Source organism: Salvelinus sp. IW2-2015, unplaced genomic scaffold, assembly GCF_002910315.2.
Source record: "Salvelinus sp. IW2-2015 unplaced genomic scaffold, ASM291031v2 Un_scaffold2323, whole genome shotgun sequence".
NCBI lineage: Eukaryota > Metazoa > Chordata > Actinopteri > Salmoniformes > Salmonidae > Salvelinus > Salvelinus sp. IW2-2015.
The window spans coordinates 1,310-17,171 of record NW_019943648.1 but is presented as its reverse complement, the minus strand read 5'-3'; the positions used below and the strand labels follow the sequence as shown (position 1 = coordinate 17,171).

At 40.8% G+C, this 15,862-nt stretch overlaps 1 protein-coding gene and 1 long non-coding RNA gene across 5 annotated transcripts in view; both read right to left on the bottom strand.

The window, feature by feature from the left end:
* Window positions 1–10,448, bottom strand: part of LOC112073624 (uncharacterized) — a 12,624-nt gene extending 2,176 nt beyond the window's left edge. Inside the window, exons 1-9 of one of the 4 annotated variants that reach the window (XR_011476606.1) lie at window positions 10,225–10,448; window positions 9,881–9,959; window positions 9,431–9,518; window positions 8,908–9,181; window positions 8,356–8,492; window positions 6,109–6,384; window positions 4,919–5,345; window positions 2,876–2,919; window positions 2,413–2,445 (exon numbers count right to left, since the gene is read on the bottom strand). Coding sequence is in view for 2 of the 4 variants with exons in the window: in XM_070440226.1 (XP_070296327.1) it covers window positions 8,356–8,492; window positions 8,908–9,181; window positions 9,431–9,518; window positions 9,881–9,882 (501 nt within the window). In the remaining 2 variants the exon portion in view is untranslated. Of the gene's footprint in view, window positions 1–2,412; window positions 2,446–2,875; window positions 2,920–3,036; window positions 3,081–4,918; window positions 5,346–6,108; window positions 6,385–8,355; window positions 8,493–8,907; window positions 9,182–9,430; window positions 9,519–9,880; window positions 9,960–10,224 lie in introns of those variants that run through there. The other 3 variants (XR_011476607.1, XM_070440226.1, XM_070440227.1) reach the window with 3 other exon arrangements.
* A 3,431-nt stretch (window positions 10,449–13,879) lies between these two features.
* Window positions 13,880–15,285, bottom strand: LOC112073631 (uncharacterized). Its single transcript, XR_002894586.2, has 3 exons — window positions 15,225–15,285; window positions 14,886–14,964; window positions 13,880–13,950 (listed from the first exon to the last, which is right to left on the bottom strand). It is a non-coding gene; the product is annotated as an uncharacterized lncRNA (long non-coding RNA).
* Window positions 15,286–15,862: the final 577 nt, after the last annotated feature.

Below are 15,862 nucleotides of genomic sequence, written 5' to 3'. Positions count from 1 at the left end.
AGTAGTCAGTTTCAAATGACTTCATCAACTATGATATGGCACAGCCCAAACCTTAAACACAGAGCTCTCCCAACGTAATATTTATAAATCGATTTACTATTACTTTATTATACGTGCGTCTAATGAGTAAGAATAACTGCTTATAAAGTGCTGCTTCATGGATATTAAATAAAGACAAATAGCATTAATACGTGTTATACTTTGTCGTTTACATCATAGATGAAGAATGTGAAGTGTATATCACAGAAAATCCTCCCCTTCAACATTTCTCTGCTGTGTTTTAATTTTCCCGTCTGAGGTTGTCAATATAATGTTTTTAATATTAATAGTCTCTATATGAACAGTTTTTTAAAAAAAAATCTGCTCGCAACTTCCAAAATCCTTTTTTCAGTCCTCCCAAAAAAACATGTTAATTTCGGCACAATTGTACCAATTTAGGACACCAAATGGACTTATCTAACCCACATACGTTAATTCTCTCTGTTCCTTCTCTGTCTTTCGGGATTTCTTTGGTTTGATGTTGCTGGTTCTATAAGGTTTTGGTCGCTGGTCGGTGTCTTATATTGGCCTTCTTCGATGCCTGCCGTGTGGAGCAGGTGTTACTCATGATCAGCTACGGCCAGTCTGGCCATATTCCCAGGAGAAGCGTCGATAATCCTTGAGACACGGAAATTCCTGGGTGGGAATGCGCGGTGGTCTCCCACGTCGTTTCCTCTCTATCTGACGAGACGGATTTACAGTGTTCCTGTTTTGGATTTACCTTTGGAGTATATCCCAGGAGAATCATGATATTGTTATATACTGGTAGACTCTGTTACTATTACGTCGTTTGCGAGGCCTCATATCAAGCATCACAATCTCAGTCATTATTCAATGCAATACTCTTCCCAGTTGGTAGGCCTATCTCTCCTTGGGAGTTAAGAAGTTTTTTCCATTACACTGATTAGTGCTTTACAAACGTGGAGTGGTTTTATGTGAACTGTTACCTTGATATCTGTAGAAACCCTTCCATGGATATTCACGACTCACAAATAGACTGGACAGTAGGTCTAATGTGGACCAGGCTATATTCTTCTTCTTCTTCAATGTCAGTTCAGCTTTTTTAACTTTGGCAGGTAAGAATACCGCAAATTTGTGGTGTAGTTTTCGTAGTCTTTACAATTATCAAACTTTTTGGTCTGGATCAAAAAATGGACAAACAAGACAGTGTCAGTTTATGGAATTATACAACATTTGGCGTTGAACAACTTAACTTCCCTGAAGTGTTTGGTTCAATCAGTTCCAGCACTGACCCCAAGCTCACCGACACCTGCAGATCATTGGTTTTATTTAGGTGATACGTCGGAGGTGGAACTGCATTGGAGTTCAAATCACTGAGCGGCTGCTCTTGTCACAAAACACACCTGTATCAGCCTGATCAGGTGTAGATTACAACACGTTCCACTGTTCCAACTTGTAACAAGGCTGCATGGGATTATTAACTAAAACTACTCAGTGCATCTAATGGTTTTACACCTCTGACATCGCCTAAATAAAAACAATGAAGCTGCAATGCAGTTGTCGGTTATCAGGTGTTAATGCAGATTCTGATTGAATCAAGTCTTTTTCCTGCTATTCAGTGGATGTTGAACTATTAACCATCACTACTTAGGTATCACCTTATGATACCCATCAGTGGAGAGGCTGTAAATCTGATCAGGGGTCAGTTCACAGTCAGAGGTTGTTTCAATGAAGGTTTCTATCATGCGTTCCTCCCGCCCTCTCCTCTTGCACCTAGAGTAGAGTAGTAGATATATCTTGTTGAGAGAAAAATATCTTCACAATAACAATAACTAGGATTCAGAATTAATTTCAAATCACCGATAGGACAATAAGTAAAATGTCTGTTATGGCATTACAGTTGTCACCTTCATTAGGACAACGTTCCGAGGCAGCAACAACACATGCAGTACAGACTTCAGTTCAGGGTCATCTGATGGTTGGTAGAACAACAACACCTGGGCTTTGATAGGGAAGACAGGAGCATCCTTATTCTTGGTGAGGCCATAAGCACAGAATCCACTGATGTTTATTATGACATGTGTGTCTGTTGTCTCATGAGGATAAACTCAATGTTGTCATCAGTCACATGAGCTACAGACAGGAAGTCACATCACCACTGGAAAGAAAATAAAACAGCATTGTTGGTTAGAAAGTAACAAGATAACACTACATACTTTCTTATTAACTGTGTAGTTACCAGGGCAGATATCTACAGTGTGGGGAGGTGTAGTTGACAGACAGACCCTTAAGGCATGTAAACTTGAACAGGGGTCTGCAGGCCTTCTTGCTCTCGGGATAGAAGCTCCCTGTCCCAGTGGACAGTCTATAGAGCACTCTCCCCATCCTACAAAACACCAGGCCTGTTATATGCACTGGAACAGACCTGCACTGGGGCACTCTAACCTGTAGTGTATGACAAATGTATGACATAAATTGCATTTCAAATAGGAAAAAGCACTCGCACATCTGATTTTGCTTGTTGTTGGTGTGTGGGAATAATTCAATGATATCTTAAAAGCTAAGAAATACCTGCACACTGCCAGTATCATGTTGTTTTTAAGTTGTTTAATTAGATCTTAATACGGGATTCTGGCAAGAGCAGTGTGTGGGTTCTTCTTTTAAAATGACAAATGGCATGAATGTTCTATAAGACTTCAAATTCTTAAAGAAATAAGTTACATTCAAATGTATCTATTATCCTTTCAGAAATGGAAAACTATTCATGTAAAAACAAGTAAGAGAAGACAAGTTACCGGTATGTTCCATTGTCCTCCTGATCATAGTTCTCTGGAAACCACTAAAATGTAAAACAAGTAAGAGAAGACCAAGTTACCGGTATGTTCCATTGTCCTCCTGATCATAGTTCTCTGGAAACCACTAAAAATGTAAAAACAAGTAAGAGAAAGAGAGTTACCGGTATGTCCATTGTCCTCGCTGATCATAGTTCTCTGGAAACCACTAAAATGTAAAAAACAAGTAAGAGAAGACCAAGTTCCGGTATGTTCCATTGTCTCCTGATCATAGTTCTCTGGAAACCACTAAAATAAAAACAATATACACTGACAAATATCTGTTATATAAACTGGGTGTTTGAGCCCTGAATGCTGATTGGCTGACAGCCGTGGTGTGACAACACTTATTTTACTGTTCTAATTACATTGGTAACCAGTTTTATAATAGCAACAAGGCACCTCTGGTTGTTTGTGGTATATGCGCAATATATCATGGCTAAGGGCTGTAGCAGGCTGTTTACTCGTATTGCAGTGGCTAGGGCTGTTTCTTAGAACATGGTATAATTGGTCATATACCACCCCCCTCGGGCCTTATTGCTTAAATAACTGGTCGAACGTGTCCGGTGTCGATCTGTCTGTCTTTTCTTTACAGCGAAGGTCTTACCAGAGGAGGGTCAGTAGTACACTATAATAGTACACTATTCTACATTCTGTGATGTTAAACTTTTCCATGGCATTAGTAAACTTATAATCTGTGATGTTTAACTTCTACATGCATTAGTAAACTTATAAACTCTGTGATGTTTAACTTCTATAGGCATTAGGTAAACTTATAACTCTGTGATGTTTAACTTCTACATGGCATTAGGTAACTTATAAACTCTGTGATGTTTAACTTCCTACATGGCATTAGGTAAACCTTTAAACTCTGTGATGTTTAACTTCTACATGGCATTAGGTCAGCCTTATAAACTCTGTGATGTTTAACTTCCATGGCATTAGGAAACCTTATAAACTCTGTGATGTTTAACTTCTACATGGCATTAGGTCAGTTTATAAACTCTGTGATGTTTAACTCATGGCAATTAGGTAAACCTTATAAACTCTGTGATTTTAACCTTCTACATGGCAATTAGGTAAAGCCTTATAAAACTCTGTGATGTTTTAACTTCTACATGGCATTAGTCACCTTATAAACTCTGTGATGTTTTAACTCCATGGCATTAGGTAAACCTTATAAACTCTGATGTTTAACTTCTACATGGCATTAGGTAAACCTTATAAACTCTGATGTTTAACTTCTACATGGCATTAGGTAACCTTATAAACTCTGTGATGTTTAACTTCTACATGGCAATTAGGGGTAACCTTATAAACTCTGTGATGTTTAACTTCTACATGCATTAGGTAAAACCTTATAAACTCTGTGATGTTTAACTTCTACTGGCATTAGGTAACCTTATAAACTCTGTGATGTTTAACTTCTACATGGCATTAGGTAAACCTTATAAACTCTGATGTTTAACTTCTACATGGCATTAGGTAAAACCTTATAAACTCTGTGATGTTAACTTCTCATGGCATTAGGTAAACCTTATAAACTCTGATGTTTAACTTCTCCATGGAATTAGGTCAGCCTTATAAAACTCTGTGGTAAACTTCTACATGGCATTAGGTAAACCTTATAAACTCTGTGGTTATTAACTTCTACATGGCATTAGGTAAACCTTAAATAACCACTCTGATGTTTAACTTCTACATGGCATTAGGTAAAGCCTTATAAACTCTGTGGTTTAACTTCACATGGCATTAGGTAACCTTATAAACTCTGTGAGTTTAAATCTACATGCATTAGGTAACCATATAAACTCTGTGATTACTTCTACAGCATTAGTAACCTTATAAACTCTGTGTTTAACTTCTACATGACATTAGTAAGACCTAAACTGCCTCTTACTGAGATATCAGGCTGATCAGTACGTCATCTGTTGTTCCTCACTCCAATTGAACCCTGCTAGATGAAAGCCAACTAGAAGAGGATTTCATTTGGACTCTCTTTCTGTTGGTCAATGTTCGTCAGCCTGTCTCCACGTCTTTTAGCAGGTATTGTTGTTGTGAACCCAAACATCCCCTCTCCTCCTCACCTCTCTCTTTTTCTTCTCTGACAGATCATCCCAGTTCATCTTCTTCAGGATCTCCGGTGTGATCTTCACAGCTTCCTCAGGGCCGGCGGTTTCTCATTGTGTGAAGGAAAGATGCACTCACTCAATGTAGCTATAACAACTAATTGAACTTTTAAAGAACAGATTCATGTTGTTTTACCTGTGTGTCACTCTGTAACTTCTCAGTGAGATCATGCTCATTCATCCACCTCAGGATCCTCAGTGTGATCTTCACAGCTCTCTCAGGGCCGTAACTCTTCTTCATCAGATCCACTGTGACCTGTCTGTCAAGTTCTCACGCTGTCGCTCTGGGATGGGAGGAAAGCCTAGCAGCTTGCCACTAGTCAGGTAGTTTTGAAATGTCTTCAGCTCGTTTATGTTCAGCTCTCCAGAGAGTTCAGCAGCAGAGCTGGAACAGAGAGAGAGAGATGTTCTACATGTCAGATATATTTAATGCATTGTTTAGCCTCGCCTCCAGGCTTCTTTTTCTCATATCAGTATTGTATGTACTGTCAATAAGTTTGTCCCCTACAAACGTACTGTTACTAACGGACTCTTCTGTTGATTGGTTTGAATATAGGCAGCTCAAGAAGAGATGTACAGCCATGATTTGTAAGAACCAATGCTGGAGAGAGAAGCAGGTACGGGGAGTTGAACATTTAATAAGGAACAGACATCAAAACAGGAACGAGACACCCTCAGAACCCGGTATGCAAGCGACAAACACAATTATTCCTGAAGCGGGGAACAGATCTTGGGAACAGACAGATATAGGGGAGGAAATGGCACGGGTGATTGAGTCCAGGTGAGTCCAATAATCGCTGATGCGCGTGATGTGGGGGAAGGCAGGTGTGCGTAATGATGGTGGCAGGAGTGCGTAATGCTGGGGAGCCTGGTGCCTTCGAGGGCCAAGAGGGGGAGCGGGAGCAGGCGTGACATGATTAGACAGTGCAATCTGTTTTTATCTTGTAATATCTTACCTATGTCTACTTAGCCATTGTACTGTTGATTTTATATATTATATGTAATGATTGCTTTCTGTTTAATCTCAATGAGATCACCTGGATACAATCAATAAATAAAAGTGGGGTCTGCTGAATGTTCTTTATGATACACCTACACATGAACTGTGATGGTGATGTATAGATTGATGTACATTGTTGTTATGTTACCTTTAATGTAATCTTTCTGTAACTTCTCTGCTAGGTCTACTCGATCATCCACCTCAGGATCATTAGTGTGTTCTCACAGCTCCCTCATGTTCGTATCTCTTCACCATCTGATCCACTGTGTCCTGTCTGTCAGTGTTCTCCAGCTGACTTTCTGGGATGGGAGGAAAGTCAGGCAGCTGGCCCCTAGTCAGGTGAGACTGAAATGTCTCCAGCTGTTCTTCAGTGAGCCCTCCAGAGGGTCAGCAGTAGAACTGGAACATCCAACATGGAGGGTCTCTAAAATACAAAAGATGATAAGATATAAGAGAATAGAAATACTGATTTAAAGAACATGAACATACCACACAAACAACGTGGTACAGGAATATATTCACAGCTTTTTTGGTCTGTTGCAGCCTGACCCCCACACACTCAGTGTACAGAGAGATTCATTAATTATCTATAACAGCTGAGGAGTACAGGTGATGTAACATATGAGGGTAGAACTGTAGAACTGACTATAACAGTGAGTACAGGTGATGTAAACATATGAGGGTAGAACTGTAGAACTGACTATAACAGTGAGTACAGGTGATGTAACATATGAGGGTAGAACTGTAGAACTGACTATGACAGTGAGTACAGGTGATGTAACATATGAGGGTAGAACTGTAGAACTGACTATAACAGTGAGTACAGGTGTTTTAACATATGAGGGTAGAACTGTAGAACTGACTATAACAGTGAGAACAGGTGATGTAACATATGAGGGTAGAACTGACTATAACTTCTTATGGGCTGCAGGGTCAGTATTGAGTAACTTGGAAAAATGTGCCCATTTCAAACGGCTGTACTCAATTCTTGCTCGTACAATATGCATATTGTACGAGCACTATTGGATAGAAAACACTCTAGTTTCTAAAACCGTTTGAATTTTTTCTCTGAGTGAAACAGAACTCCTTCTGCAGCCCAGAACTCCTTCTGCAGCTAGGCTTCCTTCAGAGATTTCTGAAATCGAGGTCTCTGTTCAAAGGCTTGTCTATAAATGGGCATGATACGTATTGGTATACATACACGTCATACACCTTCCCCTAGATGTCAAGAGGAAGTGAGAGAAGAATCAGTGGATTATCTTGGTCTGAAGTGGAATAAATCCTCTTGGAGTGACTTGTCCGCCATTTCTTGTTTTTTAGAAAGCGCGAAGTTGGACCTGGAATCGCCTTCTGGAAAAGCCGTCGTTATAGGCGAATACTATCTCCGGCTTTGATTTTATTTGATACATGTTACAATATCATCGTAAAGTATGTTTTTTCAAGATAGTTTTATTATATTATTGAAATTTATTCGGGACGTTAGGCGTGTTGCGTTGTCTGCTTTTGTTCAGGATGGAGAGCTTAGCACCACTTGGCTAGTGTGCTTGCTAATTCAAGAGGGAAAAAGGACATTCTAAACCCAAAAAAGACGGTTCTGGAAAAGGACCCCTTGTACAACATTCTGATGGAAGATCAGCAAAAGTAGGACCCATTTTGGGATGATATTTCATATATCTGTCTTACTGTGCTATCGCTACCGATTACCTGGAATCAATGCTGTTGTGTGTTAGCTATTGTAGTAAGCTAATATAACGCTATAGTGTTTTCGCTGTAAAACACTTAAAAAAATCGGAAATATTGGCTGTATTCACAAGTGTTTGTCTTTCATTTGCTATACACCATATATTTTTCAGAAATGTTTTTGATGAGTATTTAGGTATTTGACGTTGGTGTCTGTAATTACTCTGGTTGCTTCGGTGCTATATCTGACGGTAGCTGTGATGGTAGCATCAATGTAAAACTGATTTATACCTCAAATATGCACATTTTTCGAACAAAACATAGATTTATTGTGTGAAACAGTTTTATAGGACTGTCATCTGATGAAGTTGTTTCTAGGTTAGTTTGGTTGGATCTTGGTTAGTTAGGTTGGCTTTGTGCATTCTACCTGTGCTGTGATATACGTGGTGTTTTCGCTGTAAAACATTTTAAAAATCGGACATGTTGGCTGGATTCACAAGATGTTTATCTTTCAAATGCTGTATTGGACTTGTTAATGTGTGAAAGTTAAATATTTCTAAAAAATACATTTTGAATTTCGCGCCCTGCACTTGAGCTGGATGTTGTCATAAGTGTACCGGCACCACCCTGCAGCCTGAAGAAGATAACAGTGAGTACAAGTGTTTTAACACATGAGGGTAGAAGTGATCCTACACTTCTCTAACCGTCCTCTTACCTGTGAGCTGAGCTGTCCTGAGCTACCAGCTGAAGTTAATGAAAACAGGAAGGAGGGGGAGCTGGAGAGAAGGGGGTGTATTGAGCCATAGAGGGGCCTGGGTGGGGAAAAGGACTGGTATGAGGGAGTGGGAATACCTGAGAAAGAGGGAGAAACAGGGGAAATAGAGGGGAAGATAGGAGGGGGGGGATAGAGAGTCAGTTAGGGTCCTTGTCTACAATCCTACTTCTCTGATCTCTAACTTCTCTGACAGATTATTCTGGTTCATCTTCCAGATTAGGAAGCACAGGAAGAGATATACAGTCATGATTAGAAAGTCTCATCTGTTTGTGAAATCTTTACTACTGTATTGGTGATTGTATGTATGGAATTGAATGAATGTTGGATTGTTGTTTAATCATCATGAGGTCACCTGGATACATCATGAATAAACATTATAAAAGAGGGGTCTGCTGAATGTTATTATGAAGTCAGTTGAATGTTCTTTCTGGTTAGACCTACACTGAACTGAGATGGTGATGTATAGATTGATGTACATTATTGTTATGTTACCTCCAATGTAATCTCTCTCTAACTTCTCTGCCAGATCATCCAGCTTCAACCACATCAGGATCCTCATTGTTTTCTTCACAGCTCCCTCAGGCCCGTGTCTCTTCACCATCTGATCCACTGTGTCCTGACTGTCAGAGTTCTCCAGCTGGCTCTCTGGGATGGGAGGAAAGCCCAACATCCTGCCATTAGTCAGGCAAAACTGAAATCTCTTCAACTCATTTGGGTTCATCTCCTCCAGAGTGGTCAGCAGCAGAGCTGGAACATCCAATGTTTTCTAAAACAACAAAGGTGACAACAGTGAGGAAGGAATATAAAACCTGACTACTGAAATAAAATAAAGAACATGAATATATTAATATTTTTAAGACGTACTAGAATATTTCTCTTAATATGACACTCATATGCTCATGAAATAGATTACATTAGGAACTTTAACACACACACTGCAGTGTCTTCAGAGAATACTGTGATCTACTGTATGTGGTTTGCTCACATTGACTTTAGACATGGTCACTAGTCTTACCTTTCCCACATTCAGCACCTCCAGGTTCCCCTCCAGACTAGAGATCACAGTCTCCAGATCACAACACTCCTCCTCAGACATGGTCAACCTGGACACAGGAAACAGTCACACACAGGAAACAGTCACTCACTGTTCTGTTCCCCTACACCACCACCACATGCTGTGGTCACTACACTGTTCTGTTCCCCTACACCACCACCACATGCTGTGGTCACTACACTGTTCTGTCCCCCTACACCACCACCACATGCTGTGGTCACTACACTGTTCTGTTCCCCTACACCACCACCACATGCTGTGGTCACTACAGCGGTATAGAAGAGATGTTAGAGGGGTCAATTCACCACTTTTAAAGTTGATTATCTCTCCAGCACCAGCACTCGTATATTCAATCTCACCACTAACTACATAGTTTTTAATATCAGACTAATATACTCAATCTCCACTCACATTCCAGAAGAGGTGCTGGTGAGTTTGTCCCTCTCTGCCCCTGCTGGCTTCTGTTCCTCTCAGAAGCAGCTACCAGCTTCTACACACACACACACAATGGAACAAATAAAACATGTACTAAATAAAACAGAAACTCAAAGTTCCAAGAAATATAATAGTGCTAACAGTTTTCTAATTACATCATGATTTATAAACATATAACATATATATAATGTTTTATAGAGGGAGCAGCAGTCAGAGAGTAATGTCCAATGGGGACAAAGTGAAACAAAACTATTTAAATATAATAATAAATAGAGGTGATAATATATTCATATTAACAACTGTAACAGTGATTGAATTACCTTTGAGGTGGGGGGCAGAGTGGACGTCTGTTGAGGGGGGTGGATGGAAATGCCCTAAGGGGAGCAGCAGGTTCATGCAGTTTGGATGCTGGAATTATTTGGAGTGGAAGACAATGTCTACTTTTTGAACAGCAGGTTTTCATCAAGGATCTCTCTGTACTTTGCTCCGTATAATGGCTAATTGTGTTCATTCTAATTACATTAAAATGTACTGAATTGTCACAGTTCAAAATTATGTATTATTAGGCCCATAAAGTGCATTCTGAAAATATTCAGACCCCTTGACTTTTTCCACATTTTGTTACGTTACAGCCTTATTCTAAAATTTATTAATTGTACCCCGTCATTAATCTACATACAATACCCATAATGAAAAAGCAAAAAACAGTTTACATTCTTGCAAACTAATTTAAAAATGAAATCACATTTACGTAAGTATTCAGACCTTTTACTCAGTATTTTGTTGAAGCACCTTTGGCATCGATTACAGCATTGAGTCTTCTTGGGTATGACGCTACAAGCTTGGCACACCTCTATTTGGGGAGTTTCTCACATTCTTCTCTGCAGATCCTCTCAAGCTCTGTCAGGTTGGATGGGAGCGTCGCTGCACAGCCATTTTCAGGTCTCTCCAGAGATGTTAGATCAGGTTCAAGGACATTGAGACTTTTCCCAATGCCACTCCTGCATTGTCTTGGCTGTGTGCCTAGGGTCGTTGTCCTGTTGGAAGGCGAACCTTAGCCCCAGTTTGAGGTCCTGAGTACTCTGGAGCAGGTTTTCATCAAGGATCTCTGTACTTTGCTCCATTCATCTTTCCCTCGGTCCTGACTAGTTCCCATTCCTGCGCTGAAAAATATCTCTCTTGATCTCTACTACGTATTGTATCTACTCACTATCTCCTCTTTACCCATTGAAGATGGCAGAGAGGGCTGCCTCTCTACTCGTCCTTTGGAAACTGCAGTATTTAGTGTTTTTATGTATTATTTCTTACGTTGTTAGCCCAGAAAATCTTAAGTGTTATTACATACAGCCGGTAAGAACTATTGGATATCAGAGTGACGTCACAAAAAGGTTGTAGTCAGTCGGGACAATCCGCTAACAGATCTCCAGCGGAGAAAGCCCACGAAGAACAACGGAGAGGTGTAGTCCAACGGAAGCAAAGAGTATATCCGATCCTGGGTAAACTTGCTATTAGGCTACAAAGCACCTTTAAATGCAACAAAACAAACGGAAGAGACGCTTCAGGACTGAGGGTTGAACACATCCTCATTCACGTCTCCATCACAACCCACTTTTGCGTGGCAGATGCTGGCTATTTAATTGGGAATTAAAGGGGAGCGCCCTATTGGAAGGAGAAGCACTATTTAATTGGAATTAAAAGGGAAGCGCCCTATTGGAAGGAGAAGCACTATTTAATTGGGAATTAAGGGGAAGGCGCCTATTGGAAGGCGAAGCACTATTTAATTGGGAATTAAAGGGGAAGCGCCCTATTGGAAGGAGAAGCACTATTTATTGGGAATTAAAGGGGAACGCCCTATTGGAAGGAGAAGCACTATTTAATTGGGAATTAAAGGGGAAGCGCCCTATTGGAAGGAGAAGCACTATTTAATTGGGAATTAAAGGGGAAGCGCCCTATTGGAAGGAGAAGCACTATTTAATTGGGAATTAAAGGGAAGCGCCCTATTGGAAGGAGAAGCACTATTTAATTGGGAATTAAAGGGGAAGCGCCCTATTGGAAGGAGAAGCACTGAGACGGTTCAGAAAAATTCAGGGCCGTCACAATATATTGCATTACTCATCCCATATGTATATACTCTATTTTATACAATCTATTACACCTTGCCTATGCAGCTCTGCTCATCTCATTGCTCATCCATATATTTATATGTATATATTCTTATTCCATTCCTTTACTTAGATTTGTGTTTATTATGTAGTTGTTGCGGAATTGATAGATTACTTGTTAGATATTGCTGCAGTCGGAACTAGAAGCACAAGCATTTCGCTACACTCGTAATAACATCTGTTAACCGTGTGTATGTGACCAATAAATTTGATTTTATTTGACAACGCAGGAGTGGCTTCTGGACAAGTCTCTGAATGTCCTTGAGTGGCCCAGCTAGAGCCCAGACTTGAACACAATCAAACATCTCTGAAGAGACCTGAAAATAGCTGTGCAGTGACACTCCCCATCCAACTGGCAGAGCTTGAGACGATCTGCAGAGAAGAATGGGAGAAAACTCCCCAAATACAGTTGTGCCACGCTCATAGAGTCATACGCAAGAAGACTCGAGGCTGTAATCGCTGCCAATTGTGCTTCAACAAAGTACTGAGAGAGATAGGGTCAGTGGTGACTCACTTTTTTTCCTTTTCTTTCCTGTAAGAGAGAGAGAGAGAACCACCTTACTAATATTGAGTTGCACCCCCCCCCCCCCCCCCCCTTTGCCTCAGAACAGCCTAAATTCATAGGGCATGGACTCTACAAGGGGTCGAAGAGTTCCACAGGGATGCTGGCTCATGTTGACTCCAATGCTTCCCTATTGTGTCAAGTTGACTAGATGTCCTTTGGGTGGTGGATCGTTCTTGAAACACACATGAACTGTTGAGCTTGAAACCCAGCAGCGTTGCAGTTCTTGACACAAACCAGTATGCCTGGCACTACTACCATACCTTGTTCAAAGGCACTTAAATCTTTGTCTTGCCTATTCACCTCTGAATGGCACACATACACAATCCATGTTTGAACTGTCTCAAGGCATAAAAATCCTTATTTGACCTGTCTCCTCCACTTCATCGACGCTGATTGAAGTGTATTTACAAAGTGACGTCAATAAGGGATCATAGCTTTCACCTGGATTTACAGTCTATGTCATGGAAAGAGCAAGTGTTCATAATGTTTTGTACACTCAGTGTATCTCAACTAACCAGAATACGACCAGGTAAAGGCTATTTAAAACCAAGAGAAGTACACAAAGTCAGCAGGCTGAGGATTAATTAACAGATCTCTGGTCAAAAACATACTTTGGAATAATAGTTTTGTCCAGAATTACTTAGATGCACAATTATGACTTTTTAAAGTCTATATTTTTTCTACAGTTGTCCATAGTGACATTGTATTTTCAACTTTGTCAGCAAGTTGGTGGTTCTCGTAGAGTGAAGGAAAGATGGTGATTCACACACTCAATGTATAAAAGGAAGTTAACTTTTAAAGAACAGATTCATTGCTTGTTGTTTTACCTCTGTGATCTCTTTTGTAACTTCTTAGCGAGATCATGCTGATTCATCTCCCTCAGGATCTCCACTGTGATCTCCACAGCTTTCTCAGGGCCGTATCTCTTCACCATCTGATCCACTGTGTCCTGTCTGTAAGTGTTCTCTAGATGTCTCTCTGGGATGGGAGGAAAGCCAGGCAGCCAGCCCCTAGTCAGGTGAGACTGAAATGTCTCCAGCTGTTCTTCAGTGAGCTCTCAGACTGGCCAGCAACAGGTCTAGAACTTCAACATGGAGATTCTCTAAAATAACAAAGTAGAAAAGATAAGGAAGGAATAGAATACTGACTACTATAAAACAATATTCACAATCTTTCTACTGGTCTCAATACCTCACACGTTTAGTTCACAATGACATTTGACCCTTCTGAAATGCCACTAGTCTTACCCCTGATGTCCAGTGACTTAGGCCCTTCCTCTGCCTTTCCAGACGGCGACGCTTTCTCCAGACCGGGTCAACCTGGACACAGAAACAGTCAAACTGTTCTGTCCCCTACACCACCACCACATGCTGTGTCACTACACTGTTCTGTTCCCCTACACCACCACATGCTGTGGTCACTACACTGTTCTGTTCCCTACACCACCACACATGCTGTGGTCACTACACTGTTCTGTTCCCTACACCACCACCACATGCTGTGGTCACTACACTGTTCGGTTCCCTACACCACACCACATGCTGTGGTCACTACACTGTTCTGTTCCCTACACCCCACCACATGCTGTGGTCACTACACTGTTCTGTTCCCCTACACCACCACATGCTGTGGTCACTACACTGTTCTGTTCCCCTACACACCACCACATGCTGTGTCACTACACTGTTCTGTTCCCTACACCACCACCACATGCTGTGTCACTACACTGTTCTGTCCCCTACACCACACCACTGCTGTGGTCACTACACTGTTCCCCTACACCACCACCACATGCTGTGGTCACTACACTGTTCTGCCCTACACCACCACACTGCTGTGGTCACTACACTGTTTGTTCCCCTACACACCACCACATGCTGTGGTCACTACACTGTTCTGTTCCCCTACACCACCACCACATGCTGTGGTCACTACACTGTTCTGTTCCCTACACCACCACATGCGGTGGTCCATACACTGTCTGTTCCCCTACACCACACCACATGCTGTGGTCACTACACTGTTCTGTCCCCTACACCACCACCACATGCTGTGGTCACTTCACTGTTCTACATTCATTTCACTCAGTTCATGAGGATGATGTAATAGAGAGGTATAGAAGAGATGTTAGAGGGTCAATTCACCACTTTTAAAGTTGATTATCTCTCCAGACCAGACCAGAGACTCAGATATTCAATCTCACCACTAACTACATAGTTTTAATATCAGACTAATATACTCAATCTCCACTCACATTCCAGAAGAGGTGCTGGTGAGTTTGTCCTTCTCTGCCCCTGCTGGCTTCTGTTCCCTTCAGAAGCAGCTACCAGCTTCTACACACACACACACAATGAACAAATAAAACATTACTAAATAAAACAGAAACTCAAAGTTCCAAGAAATATAATAAGTGCTAACAGTTTTCTAATTACAATCATTGTATTCTAAAACATTATTATAATGTTTTATAGAGGGAGCAGCAGTCAGCAGAGTAAATGTCCAATGGGGACAAAGTGAAAAACTATTTTAAATATAATAAATAAATAGAGATAGTATATATTCATATTAACAACTGTAACAGTGATTGAATTACCTTTGAGGTGGTGGGCAGAGTGGACGTCTGTGAGGGGGTGGGATGGAAATGCCCATAAGGGACAGCAGGTTCATGCTTGTTGGATGCTGGAATTATTTTGGGAGTGGAAAGAACATGTCTACTTTTGACCAGCAGGTTTTCATCAAGATCTCTCTGTACTTTGCTCCGTATAATGGCTAATTGTGTTCATTCTAATTACATTAAAATGTACTGAATTGTCACAGTTCAAATTATGTTATATTAGGCCCATTACAGTGCATTCTGAAAATATTCAGACCCCTTGACTTTTTCCACATTTTGTTACGTTACAGCCTTATTTCTAAAATTTATTAAATTGTACTCCCGTCATTAATCTACATACAATACCCCATAATGAAAAAGCAAAAACAAGTTTACATTCTTGCAAACTAATTAAAAAATGAAATCAACATATTTCGTAAGTATCAGACCTTTTACTCAGTATTTTGTTGAACCTTTGGCATCGATTACAGCATTGAGTCTTCTTGGGTATGACGCTACAGCTTGGCACACCTCTATTTGGGAGTTTCTCACATTCTTCTCTGCAGATCCTCTCAAGCTTCTGTCAGGTTGGATGGGAGCGTCGCTGCACAAGCCATTTAGGTCTCTCCAGAGATGTT